The sequence below is a fragment of the Zophobas morio genome, unplaced genomic scaffold (assembly GCF_036711695.1).
Source record: "Zophobas morio isolate AGI-343-1 ecotype UQ-CSIRO unplaced genomic scaffold, CSIRO_AGI_Zmor_V1 ptg000030l, whole genome shotgun sequence".
Taxonomy (NCBI): domain Eukaryota; kingdom Metazoa; phylum Arthropoda; class Insecta; order Coleoptera; family Tenebrionidae; genus Zophobas; species Zophobas morio.
Window position 1 is genome coordinate 7,419,171 of NW_026972135.1, and position 12,625 is coordinate 7,431,795.

The 12,625-nt window shown below is 31.2% G+C and overlaps 1 protein-coding gene across 1 annotated transcript; it reads left to right on the plus strand.

Annotated features, from left to right (window-relative positions):
• The first annotated feature begins 5,636 nt into the window (after positions 1-5,636).
• LOC135138463 (zinc finger protein 711-like) lies at positions 5,637-6,524 on the plus strand. The gene has a single exon (XM_064068436.1). It carries the CDS (start codon positions 5,637-5,639, stop codon positions 6,522-6,524), a length of 888 nt encoding a protein of 295 aa, XP_063924506.1.
• Positions 6,525-12,625: the final 6,101 nt, after the last annotated feature.

Below are 12,625 nucleotides of genomic sequence, written 5' to 3' on the forward strand. Positions count from 1 at the left end.
CGAAAAATCAAAAAAGTGAAGTCGAAAAATAGAAACCTTAAAAAATCGAAAAATCGAAAAATCAAAAACCTGAAAAATCCAAAAATAAAGAATTGAAGAACAGGAAAATCGAAACACTCGAAGGTCAAGAAATGAGAAAATCAAAACATCGATTAATTGAAAAATCGAAAAATTGAGAGTTTATCAAAGTCAAATTTGAAAAATTAAAAAATCGAAAATTTGACAAAGTGACAATTGAAAAACAGAAAATCTAAAACCGGGAAGTCGAAAAATCTAAAATTTAAAAAATTAAAAAATCTAAAATTGAAAAATCGAGAAAGTAAAATAATCGACTTATCGAAAAATCCAGGAGTCAAAAATTGAAAAATCCAAGCACCGAAACATTGAAAAATCCCAAAACTGAGATATCGAAAAACTAAAAAATGAAAGAAAAAGTGAGAAATGGAAAATCTAAAAAATCCGAACACTGAGAACCTAAAAAGTCGAAAAATTGAGCAATCGAAAAATCCAGAAAGTGAAGTCGAAAAATCGAAACCTTAAAAAAACTAAAAAATGAAAAATCGAAAAATTAAAGGATTGAAGAACAGCAATATCGAAACCCTCGAAAGTCAAGAAATGGGAAAATCAAAACATTGATTAACTGAAAAACCGAAAAATTAACAGTTTAAATGTCAAATTTGAAAAACTGAAAAATCGAAAATTTGAAAAAACGACAATTGAAAAACAGAAAATCTAAAACCGAAAAGTCGAAAAATCGAAAGATTAAGAAATCGAAACAGTTGAAAAATTCGAAAACTTGCAAAATTCAAATATCGAAGAACTGTACAAAGAAGAAAAAAATCGAGAAATCGAAAACTCTAAAATTTAAAAAATTAAAAAATCCAGGAGTCAAAAATCGAAACATTGAAAAATCCTGAGATATCGGAAAATTGAAAAATGAAAGACAAACTGAAAAATCCGAAAACTGAAATATCGTTTTGGAAACACTGTGTTTTATTTTGAATGAATTTTTTTTTAATGTTTTTAGTGACAATTTTTGTGGTTGTTTTCGATACACTGTATGATATTAACAGTGAGAAAAAAAAAGTGGAAAATTCGAAAAATCGAGAAATCTAATAATCGAAAAATCGAAACATTGAAAAATCGAAATATCGAAGAATTGAAAAACGAAAAAATGTAAAATTTAAAAATCGAATAACGAAAAACCGATAAATCGAAACTCTCAAATTTAAAAAATCGGATAACTGAAAAATCGAAACATTGAAAAACTGGAAAATCGAAAACTCAAAAGATCAAAAAATCGTGGAGTCGAAAAGTCGAACAATTGAAAAACCGAAATAGAGTTTATGAAAGTCAAATTTGAAAAATTAAAAAATCGAAAATTTGAGAAAATGACAATTGAAAAACTGAAAATCTAAAACCGGGAAGTTGAAAAATCAAAAAAACATCGAAACATTTGAAAAATTCAAATATCGAAGAACTGAACTGAAAAATCCAAAATTTAAAAAATTAAAAAATCTAAAATTGAAAAATCGAAAAAGGAAAATAATGGACACATCGAAAAGCCCAGGAGTCAAAAATCGAAAAGTCGAAGAATGGAAATATTGAAAAATTCCAAAACTGAGATAGATATCGAAAAACTGAAAAATGGAAGACCTGAAAAATCCGAAAACTGAAATATTCAAAAACTCAGAATCTAAAAAGTCGAAAAATTGAGCAATCGAAAAATCCAAAAAGTGAAGTCAAAAACTCGAAACCTTAAAAAAACTTAAAAATGAAAAATCGAATAATTAAAGAATTGAAGAACAGGAATATCGAAACCCTCGAAAGTCAAGAAGTAGGAAAATCAAAACATCGATTAATTGAAAAATCGAAAAATTGGCAGTTTAAATGTCAAATTCGAAAAATTGAAAAATCGAAAATTTGAAAAAACGACAATTGAAAAATAGAAAATATAAAACCGGGAGTCGAAAAATCGAAAGATTAAGAAATCGAAACATTTGAAAAATTGAAATATGGAAGAGCTGAAATGAAAAATCAAGAAATCGAAAAATCCAAAATTTTAAATATTGAAAAATTAAAATACCAAAAAATTGAGAAATCTAAAATTTAAAAATCGAAAAAGTAAAAAGTCGACACATCGGAAAATCCAGAAGTCAAAAATGGAAAAGTCGAAGAACAGAAATATTGAAAAATCCCAAAACTGAGAATCTAAAGAATCGAAAAATTGAGAAATCGAAAAATCAAAAAAGTGAAGTCGAAATATCGAAACATTAAAAAAATCGAAAAATTAAAAAATCAAAAGCCTGCAAAATCGTAAGATCAAAGTAAAAATAAGTAAACTGAAAAATCCGAAAACTGAAATATCGTTTTGGAAACACTGTGTTTTATTTTGAATGAATTTTTTTTTAATGTTTTTAGTGACAATTTTTGTGGTTGTTTTCGATACACTGTATGATATTAACAGTGAGAAAAAAGATAAACAATTAAAATAATGGAAAATTCGGAAAATCGAAATATCGAAGAACTGAAAAACGAAAAAATGTAAAATTTAAAAATCGAATAACGAAAAATCGAGAAATCGAAACTCCCAAATTAAAAAAATCGGATAACTGAAAAATCGAAACATTGAAAAACTGGAAAATCGAAAACTCAAAAGATCAAAAAATCGTGGAGTCGAAAAGTCGAACAATTGAAAAACCGAAATAGGTCAAAATCGAAAAATCGAAAAGTTAAAAATTGAACAATTTATAAATTGAGAAATTGACAATCAAAATATCGAAAAATCCAAATCTCGGTAAATCGAGAAACCAAAAAACTTAATAATTCGAAAAATTGAAAAATTGAGAGAGTGAAAGATCCAAAGAACGAGAAATCGAGAAACAAAAAGTTAAAAGTTGCAAATTGGAAAAGCGGAAAAATCAAAAAACGAAAAAATGGAAAACTGGAAAAACTGAGAAACCGAAATAGGCCAAAACAAAAAATTGAAAAACTGGTAAATCGAAAACCTGAACAATCAAATTTCGATAAATCGGGAATGAAAAATTAACAAATCGAAAAATTGAAAAACAAACATCTAAAACCAGGAAGTCGAAAAATAGAAAGATTAAGAAATACTGAAAAATTAAAACATCAAAAGATTAAAAAATCTAAAATTTAAAAATCCAAAAATTGAAAAATCGAAAAAGTAGAAAGGTAGACACACCGAAAGACCCAGAAGTCAAAAATAGAAAAGCCGAAGAATTGAAATATTGAAAAATCCTAAAACTGAAATATCTAAAAACTGAAAAATCGAAAAATCAAAAAGTGAAGTCGAAAAATAGAAACCTTAAAAAATCGAAAAATCGAAAAATCAAAAAATAAAAAATTGGAGAACAGGAAAATCGAAACACTCGAAGGTCAACAAATGGGAAAATCAAAACATCGATTAATTGAAAAATCGAAAAATTGAGTGTTTATGAAAGTCAAATTTGAAAAATTAAAAAATCGAAAATTTGACAAAATGACAATTGAAAAACTGAAAATCTAAAACCGGAAAGTTGAAAAATCAAAAAAACATCGAAGCATTTGAAAAATTCGAAAACTTGAAAAATTCAAATATCGAAGAACTGAACTGAAAAATCGAGGAATCGAAAAATCCAAAATTTAAAAAATTAAAAAATCTAAAATTGAAAAATATAGAAAGGAAAATAATGGACACATCGAAAAGTCCAGGAGTCAAAAATCGAAAAGTCGAAGAATGGAAATATTGAAAAATTCCAAAAAGTGAAGCCAAAAAATCGAAACCTTAAAAAAACTAAAAAATGAAAAATCGAATAATTAAAGAATTGAAGAACAGGAATATCGAAACCCTCGAAAGTCAAGAAATAGGAAAATCAAAACATCGATTAATTGAAAAATCGAAAAATTGACAGTTTAAATGTCAAATTTGAAAAATTGAAAAATCGAAAATTTGAAAAAACGACAATTGAAAAACAGAAAATATAAATCCGGGAGTCGAAAAATCGAAAGATTAAGAAATCGAAACATTTGAAAAATTGAAATATGGAAGAGCTGAAATGAAAAATCAAGAAATCGAAAAATCTAAAATTTTAAATATTGAAAAATTAAAATACCAAAAAATTGAGAAATCTAAAATTTAAAAATCGAAAAAGTTAAAAGTCGACACATCGGAAAATCCAGAAGTCAAAAATGGAAAAGTCGAAGAACAGAAATATTGAAAAATCCCAAAACTGAGAACCTAAAGAATCGAAAAATTGAGTAATCGAAAAATCAAAAAAGTGAAGTCGAAATATCGAAACCTTAAAAAAATCGAAAAATTGAAAAATCAAAAGCCTGCAAAATCGTAAGATCGAAAAATTGAAAATCCAAAGTAAAAATAAGTAAACTGAAATGTCCAAAAATTGAGAAATTAAAAAATTGAAAAATTGAGTAATCGAAAAAAAAAATCAACCAATTTGGCCTTGAGCAAGTTTAATATGGCTGTCTATAGGGAAACTATAGAATTCAATAAGCAATTTGGAAGCCTATTCAAACAGGTTTTATACTGACTACAACATCAATTTTAGACCTGCAAAACTTGTTTTTGAACGAAAAAAAATACTGATATTTCTTAACATCGAGATTTTCTCAAGATTGTTTAGAAAATGTATTTTCGAAAATTTGGTCAAGACATCCGGTACCTCCGTCCATTCAATTTAAATATGACTTAAAACTTTTATCAGTTTCTCAATATTTGGACGTTTTAAGTAACTCAAGTTACGAAACCAACAAAACAACACTTTGGTTGTTTTTGTAGTTATACTAACAATAATAACATAAAAGAAAACGATGTTCCTAAAGGAAAAGAAAAATTTAGCTTTACCTAGAAATTGGAATTTGAAAAAAAAGAACTTTCTCTGAGAAAAAAAAAATGCTTTGTACAGTTGCACAGGTTACGTTGTTAAAAGCTTGATAAAAAATCAAAATTTTTGCAAAAATGTATTGTTGCTTTGGTCTCTAAGAAGAATTGTAACGAAAATTATGCAAAATTTGTGGCATTAAAAGAATATAAAACGGGTGCTTTACATTATGCTTCAGAGAACGCGTTCCAAATAGCAATTTTAGTAGAGAAAATATTTTGTAATTTGAGTGATTATTTAAAGAATAATAATTTTTGCACTGGTAATAATTTGGAACATGCTGCAACAGCAGAGTTTATATTAAAACTATTTAACTGACAAATTTCGAGATAAAAAATAATTAACTTCAATATTTTTTTATATTATGTAAATAAATTCAATAGTAGCCCCTATTTAAAATTTTCCTAGTAACGCCACTGACCTTTTGGCATTTAAAGCAGAATCATGAGCAGAATGACATCTGTCATTTTCACGAAACAAAAACAGTCCTTTACGAAACTAACCTCAAATTTTTTTAAAGCTGCAAAAATATCGTTTAAAATAATGTTTCGTCACGATTTTATGGAACAAATGATTATTTGTGCGACAACTCGCACTAACACAAACATCTATGGCAACAAATTTTGAGGTTATGTGAAATTTCAGTGTTTTAAGTTTTGGGTAAGAAATCGCAAAAACGTCACCCTAGATCCTAATACCAAATTCCAAACCAAGCGAATTTAAACTAAAGCTAAAATGTTGGATTTTGAAGACTCCAAGAAGCTTGCCCCCCATGCCACATCTCTCCTCAAGAACGTCCACAAATGCAAAGTTTGTCCATACTTGACAACATCAGTTTTTCTAATGGTGAACCACATGAAGCGTCACCGCTCATCAATAACTCCATTCAACTGCGAAACCAGCAACATTGAAACCTACTATTGCTCAAATTGTGATTTCCAGACCGAATTGACGCTTCATTTCAAACAACACATCGAAGAAAGTCATCGTGTTAAAAGACAAAAGCAGCAATTGTCCAATGTGGAATATATTTTCAAAAACTATATGTGTCCAAAGTGCAAGTTTGAAACACATTTTTTGATGAAGTGGCGTCAACACACCATGGAGTGTATGGGGAGAAAAAAGAAACGCGTGAAGCGAATTACGAAGATTCTTCTGAAACGGTTTGAGTGTGACCAGTGTGATTTTAAGTCAAAATATAAACGATCCCTGAATAACCACAAAATTTCCAAGCACTTGAAAGATGATGAGATTCTTTGGTATAAGTGTGAAGAGTGTTCATTTAGAAGTAAGCAACAAGAACATTTAAAAAAACATATTATGATGCAGCATTTGGATGATAAAGATGTTAAATGGTTCAAGTGCCAAGAGTGTCCGTACAAAACCAAGCGACAACACTTGCTAAAGCAACACATTATTATACACCATTCAAATGGACAGGATATTAAGTGCTATGAATGCCCACAGTGTCCGTACAAAACTTATTTAAAGTCGTATTTAACTAATCACGTGAGTTCGCAGCATTCAGATAAATGGTACGAGTGTAAAGTGTGCCCGCACAAAACGAAGCGCAGACAAGATTTAAAGCGCCACGTTAGTCGAAAACATGATCAGACAAAATAATTGAAAAACAAAAATATGTTAAAATGTCATGACGAGCAAATTTTGTTTCAATAAAGACAGAGTTTGAATTGTTGTTTTATATTGTTTTTAATGTTTACAAAAATAAACGAGACTTTCCTCATGTGGTACATATGATTTTTTTTACTTGTGCAACATTAAAATAATGACTAATGGAGCACAATTGAGTAATGGATCAGAACATACCACACTTGATGTGTATTGTGTGTTGCCTAACACTCATTTGATTCCTTAATCTGTAAGGTTGGTAAAATTCTAGTGAAATGAAGAAATCACTAGGTGAATTTAACTCAGGCATGATTAATAGAGGTAACATATTTTGAGAACCAGCAAAAAAAAAGTTTCTTTATTTGGAGACAAAAGTTATTCAAGGTTAAATTATTAATTCAGTAATGAATTACTTTTTAAAAGTAATTGTTCCAATCACTGGATTTCGTTCCATTGAACTCATTTAAAATGTAAATACGAATCTTCCAATTGAAATGATCGAGAATTTTATATCAACACATTAACAAGTTGCGAAATATAATTCTCTCGTGACCTTGTATGAACTTTGAACGACTAAAGGTCAACTCCCCTTTAATAAACGTCAATTAAATATTATACAAAATAATAAGTATAGAGTTAAGGTCATCGATACTTTTGCATAAAAATAAGTTTATTCTCTCAGGAACCACATTTTTCGTGATTAACATAAGTTTTAGTGGTAAGTAATGGGCTAAAAGTATGAAAAATTAGTAAAATTAAGCACGCGTCTTAGTTTTAAATTACGTGAAAAATTCAAATTATTCAAATGCACAGTTTGGTGGAAATATAATGATTTTAAAATTGGTTCTTTTGCTACTATGTTAAACTAAACAACGCATTCATTATCCCATGATTAATTACCATTTTAGTTAGCATGTACAAAGATATAGTTGTGGCTTTCTAATCGAAAAACATATGAATCTTTGACCGACGCTAACACGTGTAAATTTTATCCAATGTTTGTAAATTCATAGTTCAGGTTAGGATTTTAATCGTTAACTGGTACTAACACAATTTAACAAACATTAGACTTATTTAGATAAATACTTGCTAGGAGATTTTATGAAAGTCACGGGGTATCAAAAATTGTCAGTTTTCAAAACCTTACGTTTAAAATGTTCGCAGTTAATTTTAAATCCCTAGGGTTTTATTTTCACACAAAATTTAAAGAAATCTGGTGTTTTGTTGCTGGATGAACCTGAAAAAACCTTTTGAGCTTTCAGTGTTTTAGTTTTTACGAATTCGAAAAAGTCTTGAGTGCCGCAGTATTTGGGCACCCATGGTGTATTATTATTTTGGGAACCCATTTTTTTTGTAAATTGTTTAAAATAATTTTGGAGGACTTTGGTGTTCTGTTTTTTGGAACATTCTGACCTGACCTGTTTTTGAGCGATTTTCGGAATCTTGCGGTTCTAGGTATTCCTGTTTGGAAGGAATTTGAAACTGTTTTGGAGCCTCTAGTGTCTTTTCTTATAATAATTTAATTAAATTTTTTCGGATACGTCATTTAAGTCATGTCTCATTTGTCAAAATCAGTCTTATCTTAACAGGTACTCTTCTCGCCCACTTCTCACCTTGTCTTTTCTTAGAGAGTAGGTCATTTGCCAAAATCGCTCTTACTTTATCAGCTACTAGCTTATAAAGTTCTTAAAGGGTATTTCATCTGCCAAAGTCAGAGTTATCTTAGCCGGTACGAGCCCCGCCCACCCGCCCTCTCTTTTCTTAAAGGGTATGTCATCTGCAAAAGTTAGTGTTATCTTAGCTGGTACTAGCCCCGCCCACCCACCCTCTCTTTTCTTACAGGGTATGTTACCCGCCAAAGTCAGTGTTATCTTAGCTGGTACTAGCCCCGCCCACCCACCCTCTCTTTCCTTAATGGGTATGTCATTTGCCAAAATCAGTTTTATCTTAGCTAGTACTTGCTAAGATAAGACTGATTGTGACAAATTAAGAAAATAGAGGGTGGGCGGGGGAGTAGTACTTGTAAGACTGATTTTGGTAAATGACATACTCATTAAAAAAATAAAGGGTAGGTGGGTAGCGCTAACATTCGCTAAGATAAGACTGTTTGTGGTAAATGTTATACCTTCTAAGAAAACAGAGGGCGGGTGGGCGAGGTTGGTACTTGATAAGATGAGACTGATTTTGGTAAATGAAATACCCTCTAAGAAAAGAGAGGGTGGGTGGGCGGGGCTCGTATATGCTAAGATAAAACTAATTTTGGCAAATAACATATCCTCTAAGAAAAGAGAGGGTGGGTGGGTGGGGCTAATACCTGCTAAGATAAGACTGATTTTAGCAAATGACGTATCCTCTAAGAAATTTAATTAAATTTTTATAAGAAAAGACACTAGAGACCCCTAGGCACTTTCCAATTCTTTCTAAACAGGAATACCTAGAATCTCAAGATTGTTTTAAATAAAAAAAAAAAAAAAACTGTTCCAAAAGTAACTTAGGTCAGAATTTTCCAAAAATAGAGCACCAACGTCCCTAACATTGTTTTAAATGGTTTACAAAAAAAATCTCCATGGGTTCCCAAACTACAACATCATGGGTACACAAACACTGCGGCACTCTCTCTTTGATTAACTTCGGTTCCTGATGCTTTAGTACGCAGTGTGGCAATTCTCCACAACAGTTATTGTTGGTCGAAGATATTGACAGTGATTGGAACAATTACTTTTTGCATTTTGAAAAGTTTAATGAGGAGACAATTTTAGATATTTGTCTTTTCTAACATACAAAGGGCCAAGGAAAACGTGTTAAAATGATACATTTGTACACATGGTGTAAATTTGTTTTATTGTTTGTAAATTCACAGTTCATGGTAGGAATTTAATCGTTAACTAGTTCTAACGCAATTTAACAGCCAGGAATTTGTTGAGATAAGCACATGCTAGGAGATTTCATGAAATTCACTTAGTCAGGACTCGTTCTTTCTTTATCTAATTATGAATAGCGTTTTTGGATGCTTATATTTATGTGTTACATTATAATACTTCTTGATTTTTTATACAAGATTGCTAATAGTTTAGTGAAATTTTTCCAATGGTCCCCCCTTCTTCAAATTTCGGCCAATTTTTGACATTTTCGAAACTTGAATAAATACATTTTCTTGTAGATTTTGAGCTGTAGAACTCACTTCCGGCCTCGTTTCTTTGATAAATACAACCGTTTTTCCATAATCGTCCATTGAAATACCGAAATTTTTAGAAATCTTCAAAAATTCGCATTATTCGATGTTTGCAGTAAGATAAATGCAGTTAAGCCTATCTTTAAACTTTGATCCATTTTGAGGGAAAGGATCTTGATGGGGATTTTAGTTCGAGGGTTGGCAGGGACTTAGTAGAGGGAGGTGAAAGCGTCACTTTTGGTGTGTTTGTTGTGAGTGTAACCACGTGGTGAGTTAGCCTGGTTGGTTAGTTGGTTTGGCATTAATAATAAGAAGAAAGGCTTTGTTTATCGAAATTAATCATAACGATGACGACGGCACAGTTTCTCTAATTTTTCTAATTCTTGCGGCTTTCTAATCGGAAAACATGTGAATTTTTGACCGACGCTAACACATGTAAATTTTATTCATTGTTTTAAATTCACACTTCAGGTTAGGATTTTAATCGTCAACTGGTGCTTACACAATTTAACAGATATTAGATTTATTTAGATAAATACTTACTAGGAAATTTTATGAAAGTCACGGGGTATCAAAAATTGTCATTTTTCAAAACCTTACGTTTAAAATGTTCGCAGTTAATTTTAGATCCCTGGGGTTTTATTTTCACACAAAATTTAAAGAAATCTGGTGTTTTGTTGCTGGATGAACCTGAAAAAACCTATTTGAGCTTTCAGTGTTTTATTTTTTAAACGAATACTAAAAAGTCTTGACTGCCGCAGTGTTTGGGTACCCATGGTGTATTATTGTTTTGGGAAGCCATAAAGTTTTTTTTTGTAAATTGTTTAAAATAATTTTGGAGGACTTTGGTGTTCTGTTTTTTGGAAAATTCTAACCTGACCTGTTTTTGAGTCGATTTTGGGACTCCGTTTTTTTTGAAAAATTTAAAACAAATACTTGCTAAGATAAAACTGATTTTGGCAAATCACATACCTTCCAAGAAAATAGAGGGTGGGTGGGCGGGGCTAGTATTTGATAAGATAAAACTGATTTTGGCACATTTAACATTTTTGGACCATTTTTCAACCATTTTCGAAAACTAGTTGAAGGCATTAAAATTTTCTTGTAGATTCAGAGAAATGTTTAAAATTTGTTTATTTGAGATAATAGAAAAATCAGGACAGGTCAGGTCACGTTAGGTCAAGTCACGTCAGATATGTGAAATAAGAAATAAATTTTGTAGTAAATAGTATAACAAAAAAAAAAAAATACGATTGACGCTTTTTTTACTTTTTTCGCCTCCTTTTTCCACTCCCACTCAACAGATCATAATTAGCCGCGCCCACCCGCCCTGTCTCTATTTTAGTGATTGATTTTATCCAGTCTAAATGAAATGGATGATCTTATATTGAACAGAAATAAAATTAGTCGTTAGAATGAAAAGAGGGGGGTGGGTGGGGCTAGTAGTTACTAAGATAAGATTGATTTTGGCAAATCAAATACCTTCCAAGAAAATAAAGGGTGGGGGGGCGGGGCTAGTATTTGATAAGATAAAACTGATTTTGGCACTTTTAACATCTTGCGGTTCTGTTTGGAAAAAATTTGAAAGTGCTTTGGAGCCTCTACTGTCTTTTCTTATAATAATTTAGTTAAATTTTTTCGGATACGTCATTTAAGTCATGTCTCATTTGCCAAAATCAGTCTTATCTTAACAGGTACTCGCTCCGCCCACTTCTCACCTTGTCTTTTCTTAGAGAGTAGGTCATTTGCCAAAATCGCTCTTATTTTATCAGCTACTAGCCCCGCCCACCCACTCTCTTTTCTTAAAGGGTATGTCATCTGCCAAAGTCAGTGTTATCTTAGCTGGTACTAGTCCCGCCCACCCACCCTCTCCTTTCTTAAAGGGTATGGCATCTGCCAAAGTCAGTGTTATCTTAGCTGGTACGAGCTAAGATAAGACTGATTGTGACAAATTAAGAAAATAGAGGGCGGGCCGGAGGTGGTAGTACTTGTAAGACTAATTTTGGTAAATGACATACTCTTTAAAAAAATAAAGGGTAGGTGGGTAGCGCTGGCATTCGCTAAGATAAGTCTGTTAGTGGTGAATGATATACCTTCTAAGAAAATAGAGGGAAGGTGGGTGGTTGGGGCTGGTACTTGATAAGATAAGACTGACTTTGGTAAATGACATATCCTCTAAGAAAATAAAGGACGCTAGTAATTGCTAACATAAGACTGATTTTGGAAAATGAGATACCCTCTAAGAAAAGAGAGGGTGGGTGGGCGGGGCTAGTACCTGATAAGATAAAACTAATTTTGGCAAATAACATATCCTCTAAGAAAAGAGAGGGTGGGTGGGTGGGGCTAATACCTGCTAAGATAAAACTGATTTTAGCAAATGACTTATCCTCTAAGAAATGTAATTATATTTTTGTAAGAAAAAACACTAGAGGCCCCTAAGCACTTTCAAATTCTTTCCAAGCAGGAATACCTAGAACCCCAAGATTGTTTTAAATTAAAAAAAAAAAAAACAAAAAAACTGGGTTCCAAAATTAACTCAAGTCAGATTTTTCCAAAAATAGAGCACCAACGTCCCCAATATTGTTTTAAGTGGTTTACAAAAAAAAATCTCCATGGGCTCCCAAAATAATACACCATGGGTACGCAAACAGTGTGGCACTCTCTCTTTGATTGACTTTGGTTCCGGATGCTTTAGTACGCAGTATGGCAATTCTCTACAGTTATTGTTGGTCGAAGATATTGACAGTAATTGGAACAATTACTTTTTGTATTTTGAAAAGTTTGATGAGGAGACAATTTTAGGTATTTATTTTTTTTAGCATACGAAGGGTCAAGAAAAACGTGTTAAAATGGCGCATTTGTTACACATGGTGCAAATTTGTTTTATTGTTTGTAAATTCATAGTTCGTGTTAGGAGTTTAAT